Below are 21949 nucleotides of genomic sequence, written 5' to 3' on the forward strand. Positions count from 1 at the left end.
ATTCCCAGTACAGAGCAAGGTGCACACTATATTTTAGATGCCTTTTATAATGAGTGTATGTGTGTGATATACTTACCTATGAACATCCATTCCCACACACTCACAGTCAGATCTGCATGAACACACACACATTCATGTGCACACATTCATACACACACATCATGAGCACGAGCTTGATAATACATGCTTAGCTTTTTTAAAAAAAAATTAAATCCTGCCCAGCCAATGTTGCTCAGTGGTTGAGCATCAACCTATGAACCAGGAAGTAATCGTTCGATTCCTGGTTAAGGGTGCATGCCTGGGTTGCAGGCCTCAATCCCCAGTGTGGGGCGTGCAGGTGGCGGCCAATCAATGATTCTCTCACCATTTATGTTTCTATCTCTCTCTCCCTCTCCCTTCCTCTATGAGATCAATAAATATAATTTTTAATAAAAAAAAAAAATAAGAAAGTGTTGCCCTCCATATGTAAAGTAACCGGTCCCATTATCCTCACTGCTTTTGGTGTCAGAAGTCTGCCAACCAACAGAGCCTTAGAGCCATTGCTTGTTATTCGCACCAGCACACATTTGAAAAACCAATAAGAATTACTTCTATGGCTTTGCTGAGCTGATATATCACATAAGCAATCAGCAGATGTAAATAACTCCAAGTCAACACAAACCCCTACACGTCTTAAGAACTCTGAAATAAAGGATCAAGAGTAAATAAAAGACTTAAAGATTCCAATGCATATTTCATTGGCCATATAATGCCTGTTCCATAGAACCCATTTTGGCTTCCCACATCTAAGACATTTTCATTTTTATTAGTTCTCCCCAAACAGATTTATATGATAATGACCATGTTTCATGGGGGGGAGGGAGGAAGGGAGTGGAGAATGAGACAGAAAGAGAGAAAAAATAAGCTTAGGAGCCAAGAGAGGGAAAGCAGGAACTGCTTTTCCAAGTTGATTAAATTCTAAGAAAGACACAAATTAATTGCCACTTCAGTGTGTCAGAACACCTAAATCGGGACAAGAGAGGGCACTTCAAAGAGAAACCTGTCTTCTTCTGTAACCCCAAATAAGGACTGAGAGCCTGGAGTCACCAGACTCTTTCCTGGCAGCCTGAACCTCAGATTTTTCCATGGGCGCGTCTGAATGAAACCAGGCAGCTATTTGTCTCATTAGCTAATATTCGTCAGAAGCTCTGGAGATGGGATGGCCTGAATTCATCTCATTCCGATTTTTCCAAAGCACCTTAAAACTGACTTTACCCCGTGCATGACTGTTTCCAGGACCTGTTTCATCTATCCTCCGCTCATCACATCGTGAGTGAGCGTACCCTTACCCTCAGCTGGAGGAACAGTTCACAGGCCCTGTGCTCAGAAAGCTCAAGCGGGGAAGGGCTGGGGTGGGTGGCAGACAAGTAGATAAGATGGTGCACTTCAGTGTGGGGTCTTGTGGGTGGGGAGGCAGCCTTGGGAAATCAAGGAAGACTGCAAGGAGGTGGCATCACAGCCATGCTAGGGCTTCAGCTCGTCAGTGCGCAGTCATTCTCTCTTTACCGCAAGGAAAGGGTAAGGGAAAAATAGCTCAAATAACAGTGCAAGAGAATTACTTTAAAAGTCACCAAAGGTGGGGAGAGGAGTGTGCAAATGCAAAGTCCATTACAAAAAGAGGTGGTGCGCAATCATTGCCGGTTCAGGGGCGTATTTATTTAGATAATCGCATCCATTCCGGTCTTCATTCTAAAAAGACTGTCTTAAAATTCAGTGAAGCTTAGTGAATGCACACTTAGCTGTTTAGTTCAGATTTAAATAAGATGATTTATAGGTCTTTACATATTAGGGGGGGGTGTAAGGAGAGAGAACTAGAACCCAGAACTCACAGATAGAAAGTAGAGTCAGGGCTGCAACCCAGGGAGGCAGACTTGGGGTCCAACTCGTCTATCTTATCCCGAGCTATCCATCCTCCATTGTTGTGGTAAGATTCCTCTGTGCTGAGGGTGCCAATTATATTTCAGTCAGCAGATTCGGACAGCGTATTAATGTACCCTGTGTCTTCTTACAAGTCTATTGGGATTGTTATGCTTGTTTATAAGACCAGGAAGTTAGTTGTCTATAGAATGTGTTCATGAAGTCACCCCTATTCAAGGATAACTTTTTTAATTAAGATGAAATCATGACTCTTATACAAATATAAAATGAACACATGTCAAAGTTGTTCTTAGGTTCCTTCATTAATAAGGAACCAGTAATATGTCACATCTGGTTCAAAGGAGAACTTAAGCATCACACATATGCAGGTGACCCAGGATGCTGATGTGAATATGCAAAGACATGCAGCGCTGGTCAGTATTCACAGGGTAATCACTGATTACATTCCACCAGACACCATTCACATGCATGTCTGTGGACAGACAAGGGTCATTGGCATCATCATCAGTTTTGTACAACTTGCAGGAATGAGAAATAATAGCTCAAAGACATTGAAAGGGTTGGTGGGGAGGAGGATGACTTGGGAGGGTGAGTAGACACCCATATCAGCAATCTTTTTTGCCCATTTCGAAGACTTTCACAATTTTTTCTGACGGCCCCTCTGTTGGGTTACCTAAGCAACAAGTATTTTACAGAGGAGAAAACTATGGTTGGGATGGCTCATATTTGTTAACAAGCCATCAAGCCGGCTAGAGAGTATTATTAAAATAGAGATTCCTAGATTCCATCCAAGCCTAGAGAGTCAAGTCCCATTTGGAAATATGTGTGTTAACTGTTTCTCTAGATTCTGATTATCCTCCAGATTGGAGAACGACTGATCCAAAAATACACAGTGGGCCGGTGGCAGATCCAACACCAGAATGCAAGTGTCCTGAGTCTCAGGCCTGAGGTTCAGTACACCCTTTGGATTGTGGGCTTGTAACTCACGTGATGCTGTCCTTCCTTGTGGAAGGCCTCATACACCTGCCATAAAACAAGAAGATGAGACCGCTTAAGACAGAGTAAAACAGTATAAGACTCCCTTAGTGTCTCATTTCCATTCTCTAAGTACATTACTGCTTGGCAAATGCATCAACGTAATTAAAACTAAATGTAATTTCTAATGCACCAATTTGATTTAAAAATAATCTTCACAGTCACCAGGACATCAAAATGCAATTAGGGCTATTTGAGGAAAGGCTCTGATGCATTTTATGCTCTGATGCTGCACTGTGTCAAGAAACCCAGATCTTCCCGAATGTCACTAATGTGCTTAGCAGCCTCCCTCTCACTCAAATGCCTCTTCCCATTAGGTTCTGGGGAGCGTGATCCATGACAGTTCAGGAACATTCGCCAAATCCCATCCGAACGGCCCTCTCGCTGAAAGCTTTTTCTCTGAGCTGGCCCATGAACTTGGGAAAGTGCAGGCAGTCTTAGGGATACCAGGCTTCAGACAAAATCAGATTGCATCGTTCTGGAGTTCCTTGTTATGTACCCATGTTCTCAGACTGTAAGAGGCTCTGGACCAGGACGATGGAAAATGAGAAATGGGTCTAGCAAAAAAAACTTGAGCAGTAGATCTGAAATGAATGGAACCTTTTGGCTGCCTTTTCTGTTTCCTTTAGCCTGGTCTTTCCAGGACATCTGTTTTGGCTGAGTGACTATGGCTGCTGTAAGTTTCATTTGGGGTTCTTTTTTGCTTAATGAATGGAAAGGGGTGAGAAATATTAAAGAAATCTCCAATTGCCCGCAGAGGGAAAATGGGCGGTTCTGATGAGTTCTCGATAGGCTTGAATAGAACAAGAGGCAGCTTGCCCTCGGGGAGCTAGTGGTGAAGTGTACTAATGGTGACGTCTCCCTAAACCTCCTTTCCCATGTGGCAACGCAACATGTCATGCCCACTTCACTCAGGGAACATCGCTGACCCCCTCCAGGCTCTTTAGCTGTCCTCAATCTGTTCAGCCTCTTCACTGCAATCAGTCCCTGGGGGGTGGGCCCCAGGCCTTCCCATACCTCTGTGGTTGCTCCCTAAAGCAAAGGGGCAAGGGGTCAGGGGGATGTAAAGAGAGGAAGACGCCTTTCTGAAGCTCTGAATCAGCCCAAAGATTAGTGTCCAAAGCCACTTAAGACAAGAGAGTTCAAAGGCTAGTTCGTTAGCCAAATGTCCCTGCCAAAACCTAAGAGGAAACTCAATTAAAAAGCAGTAATCAGTACATCTTCTCATTTCCAAGTGAAAAATTGCATTTTAGGAAGAAATTAGAATTTGTAAATCCTTATTGTATATCAGTCACAGTGCTAAAGACTTCCATTTAACCCACACAATGACTTTGCAAAGTAAATATAGCTCATTATCTATTTGTTGTGCGTAGTATGTAATTATATAAACATAATGGAGGTAGCTGAGTCTTTTAAAGGCATATCTTGTTTTGTTTAGAGGGTCAATTTCACATTTGTTTTTGCCCTCAGCATAGTTCTCTTTCAGCAATCACACTTATTATAAACTAGAGGCCCAGTGCACCACGGATTTGAGTGCCAGTGAGGTCCCTCAGCCTGGCCTGTACCCGCTCACAATCTGGGACCCCAAGGGGGATGTTAGTTAGCTGGTTTCAGCCCTATATCCACAGGCCCAATCCAGACAGGAGGGAGCCCAATCCTGTGCATTGAATGCCTGTCCCCTGTGGTCAGTGTGCATCATAGCAACTGGTCAACCAGACATTTGGTCATTCAGTCATTTGGTCATTTGGTCACTTAGGCATACACACACACTAGGGGCTCAGTGCACAAATTTGTGCACCTTGAAAGAAACTGTGAGGATACAGTGGACATAGGGGCAGAGCTGTGAGGATACAGTGGACATAGGGGCAGATCTCAGCCCATCCTCCATGGCCCTACTTGGCCCCTCCTACCATGGCCCCGGTCCCCTGTCTGCTGGCAGCCCCATGCCCACTGCCACTGCTCCCACACTCTGATGGTCCCTTCCTGCTCGCATCCACTGATGACAGGGAGTGATTGGGGCCAGCACCAGTTGCAGGTGCAAATAGGGCCAGCACTGTCAGCGGGTGGGAGCAGAAGCTGCTTCCCCATTCAACCTTCAGGAGCAGTGGAAGGTGGAGAAGCCCTGAAAGGCAATCAGGGCCAGCAGCCACTGCTCACACCTGCTGTTTGCACCAAGCTATCAGGACCAGCGAGTGCAAGCGGGCTGGCGCCAGCAGCAGGTGCAAACACCAGGCAGGACCATGGTGCATGGGAGCAAAGAATTTTCAGTAACCACCAGAGGCTCACCCCAATGACGACGGCAACCAGCCTTGGTCTGGCGCCCCCGCTCACCTGCTCCACGATTCCACCTCAGCCGATGCCTGCCATGTTTTGTGTGTGCCCCACGGTGGTCAGCGCACATCATAGCAACCAGTTGTTTAGTTGTTCGGTTGTTCTGCTGTTCAGTCTATTTGCATATTAGGGTTTTATATAGAAAGATTACCAATTTACATGTCTTTCCCCTTTAAGATTACCAACATCGTAAGGTTAGTAACTATGTCTTATCAACAATAATAGCTACCATCTTTTGCAGACTTATCTAAATGTGCTTTACAAGTATTACCTCACTTAATTATCAAAAATATTGAGGAGATAGGTACTATTATTATCTTCACTTTAAGAAAACTGATGCTTAGACAAATCTTTTCATCTCTGTACACTTAGTCCACACCCAAAGCCTAACCTGTCATGAGCATTCGATAAATACTTGTCATATAATTTTCTTCAGCCCAATAGGCAGAGATAGCAGGATAAAGATAATATCCTTTGCATTCCAAAATATGCAGTATATCCAAAACATTATAAAAGCACAGAAGGCCCAGAGCAGCCTGCCTTCTACTTGTGCTTCCAAAGGAAGACCAGTGAGAGGGCTCAGGTTGTCCCAGACTGTGGGGAAGGTGTTTCTCAGAAGCAGGCACCTCAACAAGGGGGTGTCAGTACCTCCACCACTAGAAATCTGTGCTCTCCTGGGGAATGGAGAGAGCTGAGCAGGGGAGGGGAGCTCAGGACAACTCACACTCCACCCTCCAGGAGCTTCCACCCACAGAAGACCAAACCCTCTTCATAACACGTTGCAGAAGAGTTCCGTCTAGCTGGCTGGGCTCAGCAGGCATCATTCTTATATTTAGTGCATGCTGTGCCCTCTGCATTCCCGAAACCAGTTTAGCTAGGGATAGAAGAGATGGGTTCCTATGTCCACGTGGAAAGCTGAGAAATGAGAGTGGCAAAGGACTACTGAGAATGAACCTAGAGAGCAACAACCATCAAGCTCACATGCAAATATACATGAGCACACAGACACACTCACAAAGAAACTCTGTCCTTTGCACCACTGACCCATAGTTCTATAGTTAGCTTTTGTCATCTTACTCCTGCTCTTGTTGATAGCTCACAGTTCCCTCATCATTTCAAGACGTTCCATAAATCATGATATAACCAACCTGAGACTCTTCCTCTGGGCCTAAGACAATTTTGACTGAGCAAACACCAAGTGGGGAGGCCAGCTATGGTGCCCTGACCTGTCTGCACCAAATAGGAAGTGGATGCTTTCATGGTATATGAATTGTGCTATACTTTGTATCATGCTATGTATATAATTCTGGCTTAAGAATACAGGCAGAATTTGTACCTCAGCTGAAGATGTTCTGATTAAATTAAGCAAATGTAAATTTTTTTAAGTATTTGGGGTCTGACAGGTTCATCCTCAAAAAATTGGAAAGTAAGATAGATTTGAGTTATAAAATATACACATGATAGATCAGGAACATCAGGTCACCTGAAAAAAAGAATGGCTTTTAGATAGGAGCTGGACTTACTTCGAACATGCTTGAAATGTGCTAACCTGAAATAAGAAAGAATTGTTCCCTGGGGTGGGGCTCGGTCAGCCACAGAAGCAGGAAGCAATTGGAGGCAGAGAGTCATGCACTGACTGGCAGTGTCCATCCGAGGACCAATCAGCACAAGGAGAACTTTAGGCATTAGGCTTCCATTCTTTTGGGAACCATGGCAAGGCTCCCCCTATGTAGAGCAGGTAGGCAGAATGCTTAGATTCAGCTTTTTTTTTAAGATTTTTTTTATTGGCTTTTAGAGAGAGAGGATAGGAGAGGGGGGGGGGAGGCAGAAGGAGGGCGGGAGGGAGGGAGAGAGAGAGAGAGAGAGAGAGAGAGAGAGAGAGAGAGAGAGATCTATGTGAGAGCAAAACATCAATCAGCTGCCTCCTGCACACCCCCTACTGGGGATCAAGCCCTCAACCTGGGGCATGTGCCCTGACTGGGAATCAAACCTGCAGCTTCTTGGTGCATGGGATGACAACCAACCAACTGAGCCACACTTGCCAGGGCTGGATTTAGTTCTTTGATGGCAAGGCGAGAACTGGTTTTAGAAGGGCTGCCTAAAGGGTCACATGGACTAGCATTTGAGAGTCAGGGAACAGCAGGCTGGTGCTGTAGGGCCAGTCCCTGGCGTTAGCTAGGTTTCCCAGGCTACCTGTGTATTAGCTAATTTGAATAATTTCACAGGTTCCCAGGCACAAAAGCAGTAACTAGTTGTCTGTGGCCCTGGAGCAATTCGGGCTGGGGCTGAGGCTGGGGCTGGTGCCTAGTGGCTGGAGTTTGAGAGCTTGAAGGGAAGTGGTTGGGATGTTGACTTAATCGGCTCTTAAGGGAAACTCTCTAGTCTCAAGACACATTTAAAAAATAAATTTAAAACATCGTATTCCACAGCGTGGTTTTATCTTGCATGCCTACTCAGACCCATCGCCTGGGGCCCAGTGGGAAAGGATTCTGAGTGCAGGCTCAGCAGGGAGCATCCTGAGATGGATGGGTGAGGCAAGGTAGGAGTATGTGGCAGCACAACTCCCACAGCTGACCCAGATGCAGAGAGCTCTGTCTTGGATTTCAGGCTGCCCTAGAGCAAGAGCCTCCCCACAGTGAGGAAGAGGCATTAGCTGCCTTCACCAGATGACTAGAGCAGGGACTGATAGCAGGAGTCTACTCATTCTTTATGACTGCTTCCGGTTCATTTTCCTCAATGCCCTGTAAGACCATTTGCAATTATATATATGTGCACACTATATTCTTATTATTTATATACTCATTAAGTGCATGTTTAGTATCCATCTTCTCACTAGAATATTAGCTCCAGTGGGGACTTACTTGATTCACCAGAGTATATAGCCCGTGCCTAGTAAAATGGCTCTTTCAGAGTTGGCATTCTAGAATATTTGTTGAACGAGTCAGTGAATAAAAACAAATGAAACAATAAATGGGTGAATGGAACTCTCCTTACTCACCAAGCAATTTTTTTATCCTGGTGGGGTTCTTTTGAGAAAAAAAAAAAAAATTCCCATCACAATGTCAGGAGTACGTCTGGTATTTCTCATAAAATTATAGCTGGAATCCAGGGAGTGCCTTATTCGTATTTAGTTAACATGGCTCATGCACACAGGGACAGTCCACCTCTGGACACAGAGAGGCTCTAGCTAGACTAGACAAATAGCGGTTGGATTTAGCAATATCCTCTTCCACCCTTAGGAAAAGGTGCCCCCTCCAACATCTGGGTTTATTTTTCTACTTAGAATTTCTACCAAACCATCAGCAAAGTCTTTGTAGTTGATACTACCACATGGTTTCTCGGGTTCTTGGGTTAAATAAAATCTGCTGGAGCTGGAAAGATTTTTCTGCATCAACTTTCATCCTTGCTGCTTAATTAAATCCCTCACCTGGGAAACAAGTAATTTTCAGCCATCTTGCGCTCTGTGGCATCAGCATGAAACTGTGACTTTTGAAATACCAGAATGCCAGTTGTGTTTAATGTTTCAGGGGCAACAGCCTGTTCTATTTGGAATCCCCTACGAAGATAGATATTAACTGAGAATTGAAAATGACAGCAGAGGAGATTGAATCAGAAGAGCAAAAGGAGCACACAAATCTACTTCCCCTCTTTCTACAATCCCTTAAAATGTCAGAAAATATATATATCAATATATTGTAAAGAGGACATCTCCACCAATAGTAGGAAAAAAAGAAATAATGCTATCAGAGACCCAAAAATCTTGGGAGTTTTCCTGGCAGCCTAGGATAATAGAATTGGGTTGAAAACAATGAAGGTGCCAGAGACCAAAGAATGCTCAGGGAGAGAGAAATAACTGTAAATGTAAGAGCACAAAGAGACACTGAACTCAGCAAATTTACTGAAGAGCGTGGGTTGTCTCTGGTGGCTTGTTTCTCCACCCTACCCTGCCCTTTGTCATGAGACTTTGCAATTCCTCTTACCACAAAAGTGGTACCTATTACCCATCCCTGAGTCTGGAATGGCCTCATGACTTGCTTTGCCCAATAGAAATGACAATGTATAGAAGGAATTAAAACATGCATCCACACACTCAAACACACATGCGGATGTGAAAATCAAACAAGAAGTGGCAAACCACCACCACATCAACAAAAGCATGTACGTTCTCAGTTAAACTCAAGTAATTCTTGATGAATGACATAGTATGCATGTGCGCACGCACAGACACACGTCTGGAACAAAATTCCAAATTATGCCAACATGCAAGGTGGCAGGCCAGGAAAGTAGAGCTAAGCAATAGTATAATAGGTTTTAAGAAGGTACTGAGAAAATGTAGATAATGCCTAATTTTAGATGTCAATAGTAAACAAAAAAATCAAAACACATACATACTCACATAAAAATGTAAGTGTATGGGAAGGATCTAGGAGGAAATAGGGAAATCATGGACAGTGGTCGCCTCTGGGCAATGAGAGGAGATTGTAGGGCAGCATATGAAGGTCAACTTGCACCTTGAAACTTATCAACATCCAAATTTTGGAGTTTTTAACCATGCAAATATGATTATTTTCGTATAAAAGTAAAGCTGAGAATTATTTTTTAATATAGCTATCCAAATTTTACTTGCTTTCAATATGTAGCAAAGCTATTTTCATGAGTGGGAAGAACTGGTAAAAGTCATGTTTACTTTATTTCTACGAGTATGTGTTTTAGGATCATTTGTATAAATGAAAAACTGTTGCTTCCAGCTTTTAAGTAGTATTTTTTGTTGTTGTTGTTTTATCCCCTTCTGCTTTCTCACCCAACTCATTCACTTTTCATTCTAGACCAGGAGACATGATCACTCTTCTAGAAGATTCCAATGAAGACTGGTGGAAAGTAAGTATTTTTCTTTCTTTTTTTAATATATATATAAAAAAAGAATCATTTGGTGGCTGTCATTGCAATGAATGGTATAATTACAATGAATTGTGGATGCATGTCTCCTTTTTCCTTTCAGGGGAAAATTCAAGACAGGATTGGCTTCTTCCCAGCCAACTTTGTTCAGAGAGTACAGCAGAATGAGAAGATTTTTAGATGTGTTAGAACCTTCATTGGGTGTAAGGAACAGGGGCAGATAACACTGAAAGAGAATCAGGTGAGTAATGTTGAGTCTGATCAAAACAGAGTAACAGCCATCTACAAATCTGAATGAGCAGGGTCATCGCCTTGAGAAAAGATATTCTCACTCCAACCATATGAGCGCAGTAGGATCTAAACATGCAAAACCAAAATGTTAGGAAGCTGACTTGGTGGTGTCTGTCCACGAGAGGAAATGTACATAACGTCATGGCAACAGGATGAGGACGTCTGGTCCCCGTGCTTTTCTCTGAGGATCACTGGTCTCGGATGTGGGCAGCTACTCCAGGCTGGGCTCCATGCTGGTCTCCATGAACGTGTGGTTCACTTTTCATGGTCTTTTGGGGATAGTGCGCCATTACCTGCTGCTGGGTTGCACAATTCATTGCATTTACTTTCAGTCACAAAGACCCCTCTTAAGTCTCCTTGTGCAGATTCCAAGCTTCAGCCTGCTCCCTGGAAACCATGACACTCCCTAACCAGGGACTGCCTCCGGCCCAGGCCCTGGATATCTCCCTATATCTAAGGTAGAGATGAATGTGGGCTTCATTGTGATCACACTGATTTCCTGAGAAGTAAGGCAGGAACCCCCGTTAAGGTGACCAGACGTCCCGCTTCCCTCCAGCACCCAGGACCCGGGCTTCCCTCACAGCCCCAGCTTCGTCTGGAAGGACATTCAGAAGGATGCCCAGTCTAATTAGCATATTATGCTTCTATTATTATAGATGTTTAAGACACAACACAGCTTTCAGCCTGAACCTGGAACCACATAGATCTGCCTGTAACTCTGTAGGAAAGTGACATAACCCCTGATAGGTGCCCAGTCTGGTATTTCTTAAGGTAGGGGTGTCAAACTCAATCAGAGAAGGGGCCAAAATCTAAAATCCAGCCTAAATCGCGGGCCGAATGGTTTACTGAACAGTCATAAACTAACAATGTCATAAACTGACAGCGGAGTGCAGTGATGACAGCGCGGTGCGGGCCACATTGCAAGGCCTGGAGGGCTGGATTTGGCCCACGGGCCTTGTGTTTGACACATGTGTCTTAAGGTGTGGTCTTCCGACCACCTGAATCAGAATCACCTGGGAGCTTGCTGAATATGCAGAATTCCTGACTCCGCCCTAGACCCCTTGAAGCAGAACCTTTCAGGATAAAAGGCAAAGAATCAGTCTCTTTTATAGACTCCCTAAGTGTTCTGATCAAAGTTAATGGTTGAGAATGGCCTTCATTTTCATTGCCTCACTTTAAGTCCTATTATAGCTCTGTGAGAACTGAAGGCATTTTTATTTCCAATTACATATCGATCAACAAAAGCCTCTGAGGTCTCTTTATCGCGACACAGATTCTCTATTTTCTATCTTTGTCAATGTGGCAACCAATTTCAGTGTCATCTACTTGAAAGAAAATTTATATTTAAAAAAAAATGTTTTTATTGATTTTTAGAGAGAGGGGAAAAGAGAATAATAGAGAGATAGAAACATCCATGAGAAAGAAACATCATCTTGCACGATCCCTACCAGGGATGAATCCAGCAGCCCAGATATGTGCACTGACTGGAAATGGAACTGCAACCTCTTGGTTCCAGGGTTGACACTCAACCACTGAGCCACATTGGCCAGGCAAAAATTTACATTTTACAAATATTTTATTGAGAAAAAAATTTGTCTCCACTTTAGAATCCTAAATTATTTTAGCTATTAAATTTCAAAGCATGCTTATTAATGGAGGGGAGTACAATGTAGTAACAAGAACATGGATTCCAGTGCCACACCGAAATGGATCTATATCCTACGTGGTTTTGGCAGAGTCACCTGTGAATATCAACATTCCTATCTGTGAAATGGGTATAGTAGCATCTCCCTCTTGACTTGCAGTGAGTGTTCAATGTTATCACCTGTATAAAGACCCAGCACAATGCCTGGCCAGGATGGAAGCTTAGTAAGGTCATATCCTTTGCTGCCAACATCACTCAGAGTTAAGCCTAAATGGGGTATTCATCTACAGTGGCCAATGCCACCTAAAATTACCTACTAAGCATCCAAAATTAGCCAGTATGATATTTATAACCCTAAAAATATGACGAGACAAAAACTCATTAGCAGAGAAATAGAAGAAATTTGATTCTGAAAATAAATGCATCTCTGATTAAATCATGCTCTTGCCTCTTGGGTAAATTTGTCTCACAGTCATTATATTATTTTTTTCACAGAGCCTCTGTTTCCAAATAGAATTAAGTTACCCTTTCGTTGTGAACACAACTAGTCTGCCATGACATGAGTATGTCTTCTTCATTTTGGAAAATTTAAAAGTATCCTTATTGAATCAACTTTAATGAAAGTATTTTTAGTTCATTCCACAGTTCTGCCATCCCTATAAAACTGTTTCATTGATTCTTTGTGTTCTGTAAAGCTTTAAATAAATAAAAAAATATTTTAGATTATAAAACTAGGCTCATTTATTGTGGAGAAAATTTGGAAAAGTACAAAGAAGAAAATAAAGATCACACGTAATTCATCCATCAACTATTATTAACATAAACACTTTGGTATATTTCCTTACCAAACTTCTCTTCTAATTTATATTTTGTTATTATATTCTGCTTAGTTCCCAACTAATTTTCTAAACTTAGTCACTATATGTTTATGCAAACACAGTTTTTTTACAGTTGTATAACAAACATGTCATATAAATCAGAGGTTGATAAACCCATTAATCAAATCTGGCCTGGCTTTTAAAGTTTATTAGGACAAAGTTTATTAAAACATAGACTCGTGCACATATATAGTCTGTTACTGCTTTCACACTACAGTGGTTGAGTTGGGTCATTGCAACAAAGACAATACGGCCTCAAAAGCCTAAAATATTTACTCTTTGTTCCTTTACAGAAAAAGTTAGCAGACCCCTGATCCAGATGTATAAGTATTTAAGTATTCTATTGTTGGATATTTGGAGTTTTTATTTGTTTAACTGTTATTGATAACTACAATAAACATCTCTAAACCCAAATCTTTCTCCATAACTCAGAGTTCAGAACCTAAGGATAGACTTTAGAGCTTATAGGAAAACATATAAAAGATTTTTACAATTCTTGATACATTCTACAAAATCGCCTCTAAAACGGTTGGGCTGATTTATACCCACATCAACTGTTTATGAGAATATTCCGGTCACCACATCCTTGCCAGAATTGAACATTAATATTTTTATGTCACTTGGTAGGTGAATAATATTTCATATTAATCTGCATTTCCAGGATAGTTAGAGAAGTTGGAATGTTATCATCTATGTATTAGGCACTATATTTCTTTTACAAAATAATCAATTTGAGTACTTTATCTATTTTCTTACACTATTGAAAAAGTTTCCTGTCTTTTAAGAATATTTACAACTGGTTTACCACATGTGGCCAGCATTTTCTGATCTATCATTTGGCCTTGAATCTTAAAGCTTCTCCCTTCAGAAACTTAGTAATTCTTTGATTGAACCATCTCCATTTTATCATATTTACCTTCAAGTGTTCATCTCCGTATCACTTTCTACTTTATGTATCACTCTCCACTTCTTCCTAAGAGAATATTTCAAGAAGACCTCCTTCCATTCGATTTTCTGAAGTTTCACTTTAATCCTTCATGGCTTCTCACACAGATTTTAATTTAGTGACCATTTCCTTATAGTGTTTTCTTCTCCATTAGCTCCCTTTCTTCTGCAACATGTTCTCTTTACATCTCATTACATCACACTTAACCGCAAGAGAGTCTTTCCTTAAAGCATCGAGGCTAAATCTCTCTTCAACCTACTCTATCCCCTTATTCTTTCAGACATATGCACACATTTTCTGCAATATTTTTTCATGTTTTGTAGTAATAGCCTTGATCCATTTATTTTGTGGTAAGCAGACCAACAGCCTCATGTCCTAATCTTGAAAACTTTGAGCATGTTGCCTTAGCATGGCAAGAAGGACTTACAGATATGGTTAACCTTAAGACCTTGAGCTGGAAGATTATCCTGTATTATCTAGATGATCTCAGTGTAACCACAGGAGTTCTTATGAGAGGAGGACAGAAAGGTCAGAGTCAGATAAGTAGACATGACGATGGAAGCAGAGGTCAGAGAGAGAAATTGGAAGAAGTTATGCTGCTGGCCTTGAAGATGGAAGAAGGGGCCAGGAGCCAAGGAATATGGGTGGCCTCAAATAGCTGAGGGCAAGGAAACAGATTCTTTCTTACAGCCTCGAAAAGAAATGCAGCCCTATTGACACCTTGATTTTAGGACTTCTGATCTCCGGAACTGCACGAAAATAAATCTGTGTTCTATCAAGTCGCCAAATTTATTATAGCAGCCATAGGGAACTAATGCAAAAGGGGACTTGCAGATAGACTAAGGTTATAGACCTGTGATGGGAGCTATCTTAGATTGTTTTGGTTAGCCAAATCTAATCACTTGCACCCTTAATGGCAGTGAAATGTATATGACTAGAGTCAGAGATGCCGAAAAAGAGGGCCAAAGACATGAGATCAGAGATTAAGTGTAAAAAGGACTCAACCCACCAATACCGGATTTGAAGATATAGGACTGAGCCACAAGCCAGGGATACAGGTGGCATTTTAAGTTGACATTCAGCAAGAAAGCAGGCACCTCAGTCCTACAACCACACGGAACTGAATTTGGCAACAATCTAAGTGAGCCTGAAATTGGATTCTCTCCTACAGAAATAGAAAGGAAAGAAAAGGATATGGCCCCATTGACATCTCTATTTTGGCCTTGTGAAACTCAGAGCAGAGAAAAGTAGCCTCGCCCACCAGACATCAGACCTACAGACCTGTGAGATAATAAATTGTGTCGTGTAAAGCCACTATGTTTAGTAATTCATTACAACAATAGCAAACTAATACACATCTCAAGTTACAAAGCTCAAATTGAGTCAAGCTCAGACGGTACATTTTACTCATGTAAGAGATCTGGATTCAAGAAAGTTATTGGATTCCATGGTCAGGGCTTCAGATTTTTCTATCTTTATGCTCTGCCACCGTCTCGCAATATTAGCCACCTCCCCTCATGGTCACAGATGGCTGCAGCCACTCCAAGAATCCCTTCCAGATGAGGAGAGAGATTTTCTTCCTAATCCATCTCTTTTAAGAGGAAAACACACTTTCCCACCCTGGTTCCTTGGCTAGCAAGGGGAATAGAAGCGGACTTGCCCCAATTAGGATTTACCTGAATCGTGCTGCAGAGATAAAGACAACAGAACAGAAGCAGAACACTGCTATGTGGGAAAATAACAAAAATTACTGTGGATATCAACCAACAGCCTTTAGCCATTTACTTAACCTAGAACAAGGAGTGATCAGGGCAGAGCGGAGGTTCTCCAGCTGAAAAGATGAGCCAATCAACTTCTGAATGGCCAGGATCAGTGTGGATCCAGCTCAGGGTCCACTCGGGTGTATTCAGGTCTACTCAGTTGGAGGAGCAGGTAATTATGGATGACTCATACTAACTTCTGGCAGCGAAGAAGCATTTATCTAATGTTGGTCTCCCAGGTTGGGTTAGGATTTGCTTCTTTCACCATTACTTCTCTCCGCCCCACCCCCCCAACATTCTGAACTCCTGGAGTACATAAAGAACTACTTTCGGCTTTGTATGAAACCCCCATAGTCTTTCTGTCTCCATTCCACCCACTGTGTTTTATTTGTTGGGACGTCAACCCCCAGGAGACACTCGTGCTACCTCTAATTTGCCCTACTTCCTGTCGTTTCCTTTTCTTGGAGGACCACATCTTCTAACAAATGTAGAAAGGAAAGCATTGATTGGGAGGAGTAGAGCCCTTAATAAGAGAAATGGCTACCCAGTTTTCAGCTCTGGGCAGCTGCTGAAGCTCTGAGCCTGAGACAGACCTTGGAGAAGGAGATTTCTTTTAGGCTGGTAGATCTATCCTTGACACAGCAGCACAACTTGCTTCAGTTGTCAACTGAGTTCAGCACCAAAGGTCTTAAGGAAATTCCAATCAGCTTCTGAATGGCCGTCAGTCTTGGCATTTAGTGTTTATGACTATTCTTCTCTACCTCCAGCTCTGTATCTTTTCATAGGTATTTTGAAGGGAGGAGGACTCAATCCAAGAGTGCTAGGCAAAAAATATATATATTTTTTTAAATAAAATGATTGCTCATCTATGAGTGGCAACCATTTTAATGTTAATGAGTTTGGAGGACATGCAGGGGACAACCTTAAATGGTATTAAGTATATGTGATCCCAGAAGACTTCGGGATTTTAACCAGACAGGGCCAAATGGGACTGAGCCAATAGGGCACTTGACCATTATGCAATAGAATTTGAGGCAACAGAAGAGAAGAAACAGAGGGCCAGGCAGGAGTGAGTCAGCAAGCAGGTATCAAGTTGAGACAAGAGTGTGGAAAATCTAGCCCACTCCGTTGTCTTTAAGAACTAGGAGGAGTGAGAACAGGTGAGTGATAGAGCTACAAATGTACAAACTGGAGCAGAAACATGGATGACTGGTGTTAAAATATTAGTAATAATATAGACTAAGAGACCAAAGATTGAATGCTAAGTGTTAAAGATTAACTACAAAGCTGAATTTTCAACCCAGCAAAAAGTTTAGGCTCTGGGGCATGAGATCAGGGAATAAATAAGGTAAATCTTTTAAGATAGAAAATAATAACATGTATCTGTTTCATATTAGAAAGGCAAAGTCTCCAAGTGATGCTGCGGGGCTGTCTATAGCTGGGCTTGATAGTTAGCTAAGCACTGGACTGGCCAAAGATTGTATACTGAGTATGTGAGGTGCCTCTGCTCTGCATATGCTGCACCCACCTTGGTACTGAGATGCCCCACTTACCACAGCTACACATGATTGTCAAAGTCAAGTCTACACCATTGTCAGTGAGCCAAGAGGACAGGTCAGGATTGGTCAGCAGTAGGAGGAAGATTGGTTCAGCCTTTAGAAGTCTTTTGGCTGTAAAGAGAGAGGGGATGAAGAGAGGAAGGAAGGAAGAGAATAAAAAAGGAGAGACAGAAGGGTTACAACAGGTAGCAAAAGAAAAAGAGGGAGGAGGGGAGGAATGAAAAAAAGAACCACTTTAAATCAACCTGACCCTCTCCTTTCTCCACTTAAAATCCTTTAACACCCAACTGTTGACTGATGCCAACATTCATTTTTGCCTTTTTCCCATGCTGCAGAGTCCTGATTTTTGTTTTCTTGTCCATCTGTATCTTCTATGACTCAGGTAAATCCTAACTGAACTGATTGAATGGGTCTTATTCTCCTTCCTGGTGATTATTTCGGTGGTTGTCTTGTGACCCAGGTCCAGTCAGTGAGATTGGTCAGAAGGTCAGCTAAGGGACTTAGCAGGCTTAGCATGGCTGCATGTCCACACATTCCTGGCCCTGGCAGCCTTTCTGGCTTTATCTCACACCATTCACCACCTCCATCTCTGGCTGCATTGTTCTAGCTAGTCATTCCAAAGTGCCACAAAGTTACCTGCTAGGTGAGATCAGATTACCATATATTTTCACATCAGCACCCTTTTCTTTACTCATTAATCATTCAAAAATATTAGTTACTTAAGCTGTCAGTCAGTTTTACTAAGTGTTGTTCACTGGATGATCAGTGACTAACACAGGCATGGTCCTTGCACTCAACATGCACGAAATTACTCAATGAAATGTCTTTCTCCCCAGGTCTGCTCAATAAACAATATGAGAGCAGGAGTCTGTCTGTTTTCACTAGTTTTCAAGCTTCTGGAATGGTATCTAGCACATAGTAGGTTCCCAATAAAAATTTGTTGAATGAATGAATGAATGAATGAATGCAGAAAGCAGGGAATTACAGGTTCCTTAGACACTTGAGGTGTCTCTGGTGTAGCCTAATGAGATAAATATTTGCTAGGATAATAAGCAACCCTGCTTGTCTGGGACCGAGGAATTTCCCAGGATATGGGAGGTCCAGTGCTAAAATTGAGAAAGTCCCAGGCAAACCGAAAAAAGTTTGTCACCCTATTTGTGACCCTTCAACCCAAAAGAGCTCCTCTGGTTCTCCCTCAGCTCCACCCTTTTCTACTCACAATTAATCTTCTGAGCTGGTCTTTCCATTGCACCTTTAAATGAAAGGAAGCGTTCCCAGCTCTGTCACTGCTTCCTAAAATGGTAGACTCTCAAGCTTTTCTCGATCCTCATTCATCAAGCTGAATCTCAGAAAACATTCAACCCCTGGACTAGTTCCAAACCCAGGGTTCTGCCCAATTTAAAATATATATACTGTTTTGAGAAAGAGAAGTAGAAAAAGAGAGAGAAAAAAATTAATGAGAGAGAGAGAGAAACTCTTGTTGCTCCACCTATGTATGCATTCATTGGTTGATTTTACATATGCCCTGACCAGGGATGTGAACCTGCAACCTTGGTGTATTAGAACAATGCTCTAACCAACTGAGCTGCCTGGCCAGGGCAGCCTAATTTGTTATTAAACTTTTTCTCACAGGGCCACAACTTCCCACACTAACACTGCTCTCTCTTTTCCAATCCAATGCCCCGATGACCTCAGTCAACAGTGATTCCGGTGTAGGTTCTAGCTCCTTTCTTGTTGACATTTGTTTTTTCTTTCCTTGGCATTCAGATCTGCCTGACTTCTGAAGAAGAACAGGACGGCTTCATCAGAGTCCTCAGCGGAAAGAAGAGAGGCCTTGTCCCCCTGGATGTCCTAGAAAATGTCTGATTGTGGGCCCCTCCTCCTTTTGCAGTAGGCAAGCCCTCCTGCGATGCCTCATCTCACACTGTGTCAACCCAGAGGAGCTGTCACAATGATCCGGCCACCTAGGAAACAGTAAGAACAGACTCAAGGATCTGAGACTGTGGAGTATCAGCCATCAGAGAGAGGGTCCATGGCACAGCATATCCTGGCTGCCCAAGGTGGGGATGAGGCTGAGAGAGTCACCGGCAGAGCTGAGGTCCCTACCTGGTGGCAGTAGAAGGACAGAAACCACAGCTGTTCCCCAGGACTCAACTCCCTCCCTGTCCCTGTGGTGTAAGTTAACCCACTGAAGTGTACTCGGTCTGAAGTATGGCCCCAGTGTGAGGTTCAGGTCCCTGTAGTCAAGTGTGATTCGGATTCCAGACCTTTGTCCTCAATACCAACCAATGAGCATCATCACAGTTGAGACCCCAAGCAATCTCTCTGCAGAGCATCAGGAAGTCCTACTTCCTAGCTCCAAACATTCCAGGGTTCCCCAGGACCCCTCACTTTGTGATTGTGCTGTCTCTTCTGTCCTGAGTCCTAGAAGTGTGCATAACATGTGAGAGCCAAGCGGATGTGTCACCAATTATAAAGACCTGACCTGCTCAAAGAAGGCTGACAGGCAGTCTCCCCTGCTGCTCTAGGGACCGACAGGTGACAGAGCAGGACAGGAGACTATGAATTCAAAGGATGAAGGGGGTATCAAGCAGCAAAAGGGGCCCTTATTTATTGAAGATTTATAGCCCTTTCAGTAATGAAATCCTTTCCCCAAGGAGATGGAGCTGGGGAGGAGAGTGTGGCAAAAAGCCTCCATGCAGAGCTTCACTTTCATTTTATGTCTTCTGTGTTCGGGGAACATTTCCCATCATGCCATTTTGTAGGACTCCCTCTTGGAGGGCTGAGCCCACCTTGCAAAGGACCAGAAACATGGGAGAGATCCAATAGCATCTTAGGAGAAAATTAGCCAAATTGGAATCCATTCTTCTTTAGGGCAGTATATTCTACCCTAGCAGATGGCAAATGGAAAAGAATCCCCAGTGCTTCAGCCTCTGGACACAGAGGAAGGTGGGGCCTACTTAGCATCAACGAGGGGAGTCTCTGTTACTCTGTACTTAAACTAATGTTTACAAGAATGCAATATACTGTGATGCCTTCCTCCTCATTCCAATGTGCATCTGATGACTCTTTCATATGGTTAAACTTCGCTTCACCATGACCTTGGAATCAATGTCAGTTTGGTGTATTTTGGTGCAAAGCAATAAAGCATTAGAACAATTGGTTTTTAAAATACGTAAGTGGCTGCTGCATCCTGTGCATGTAAGCATCATTGGGAAACCAAAGCTTCATCCGTCTCCATGTACGTCTTTTGTTACTGCTCAGCATGAAGTGGGGAGCTGAAATAGGATGGCTGCTGGTTTCACAGCACTTTGGATGCCTTACTCTTGTTTTTAAGCCAGCCTCCCTCTCTGATACAACATGTAAATCTCAGTGTATAGAGTTGGAGGGGTTCTTTGAGAGCCAGGTTGGGTAAGATGACTGCCATTCTGTAACATGGGATGCCAGGTACCAATGCTCTTTGCCTCTAATTCAATATTCCACTTAATAAAAACAACACATTGGCTGGAAGGAGCATAGAAAACGTGTGTCCTGGTCTCTTCTTTCTGGTAGAATATCCACTGAAGCCCTTTGGGAAGGTGGTGTCCCATCCTATGCAAATTTACATTCAAAAGTCACTGTGGCTCAGCCAGCATGGCTCAGTGGTTGAGCATTGACTTATGATCCAGGAGGTCACGGTTCGATTTCCAATCAGGGCATATGCCCAGGTGGCAGGCTTGATCTTCATTGTGGAACATGCAGGAGGAGTCTATCGATGATTCTCTCTCATCATTGAGGTTGCTATCTCTCTCTTCCTCTCCCTTCCTCTTTGGAGTCAATAAAAATATATTTAAAATAAAAAGTCATTTTGTCTTTTGAAGTTGAATAGGAGGCTGTGATGGGCAGCCTCCAAAGTGGTACCCTGATGAATTATCCCTACCTCCTGGTAATGTTGCCTTTGTGTAGCCAATGGCCACATTGAATCAGGGCTGGTCTTATGTAACCAACACAGCAGAAGTGATATCGCAGCACCTGTGGGGCTGGGTCCAAAAGTCCTTGCAGCTTCTGCCTTGACCTCGTGGAACATTCACCCTGGGAATCCTGAGCCACCATGTATGTTTGTCTATTCTGAGGCCACCAGGCAGGTGGGGCCAGTAGAGAGACCACACTTCTGCAGTAGGTCACTCAATTTTTGAATGATTTTTTTAAATACAAAAAATACAGGGACTTGGAAATTTGAGCCAATGCTAGAAAGGAGAAAACATAGTTTCTGCAATATGAGGCCCAAAAGTTTTTGCAAACATCAAGTAACCCTCCAAATGCAAGATATCTAGTGTGCCTTGCAGATGTGGTCATCCATATATTAGAGAAAAAGGCAGTGTTTCTCACAGCACAGACTGCCACAGATGCTTAATGAGAGAGAGAGAGAGAGAGAGAGAGAAGAGAGAAGAGAGATTGACTTTAGGAGCCACAGCATTTTTTTTTCTCCTGCCTGACTGCCGAAATAGCTAGAACAAGGATAGCTGTGACATACCAAGACCCAAGAAAAGGATGGAAGAAGGGCCACAGTCTCAGAAAGGGGATGAAAGGAGGGCCTCAGGATTCTGTCTCTAGGGAGGGGTTAGGGAAGGAGAGGAAAATGCTAAAATATAGAAGAATAAAGGTCCTGGGGAGTATTCTTCACAGTATGAGGGAACAGGTTTGTACCCACT

At 42.9% G+C, this 21949-nt stretch overlaps 1 protein-coding gene across 2 annotated transcripts in view; it reads left to right on the forward strand.

The window, feature by feature from the left end:
* Positions 1–20840, forward strand: part of STAC (SH3 and cysteine rich domain) — a 95207-nt gene extending 74367 nt beyond the window's left edge. For both annotated transcript variants that reach the window (XM_084903141.1, XM_084903142.1), the window contains exons 9-11: positions 10110–10161; positions 10283–10420; positions 19026–20840. In XM_084903141.1, coding sequence (XP_084759267.1) covers positions 10110–10161; positions 10283–10420; positions 19026–19124 — 289 coding nt within the window. In that variant the 3' untranslated portion in view covers positions 19125–20840. The remainder of the gene's footprint in view (positions 1–10109; positions 10162–10282; positions 10421–19025) is intronic.
* Positions 20841–21949: the final 1109 nt, after the last annotated feature.

This window comes from Pipistrellus hanaki, assembly GCF_964339955.1.
Source record: "Pipistrellus hanaki genome assembly, chromosome: 13".
NCBI classification, from domain to species: Eukaryota; Metazoa; Chordata; class Mammalia; order Chiroptera; family Vespertilionidae; genus Pipistrellus; species Pipistrellus hanaki.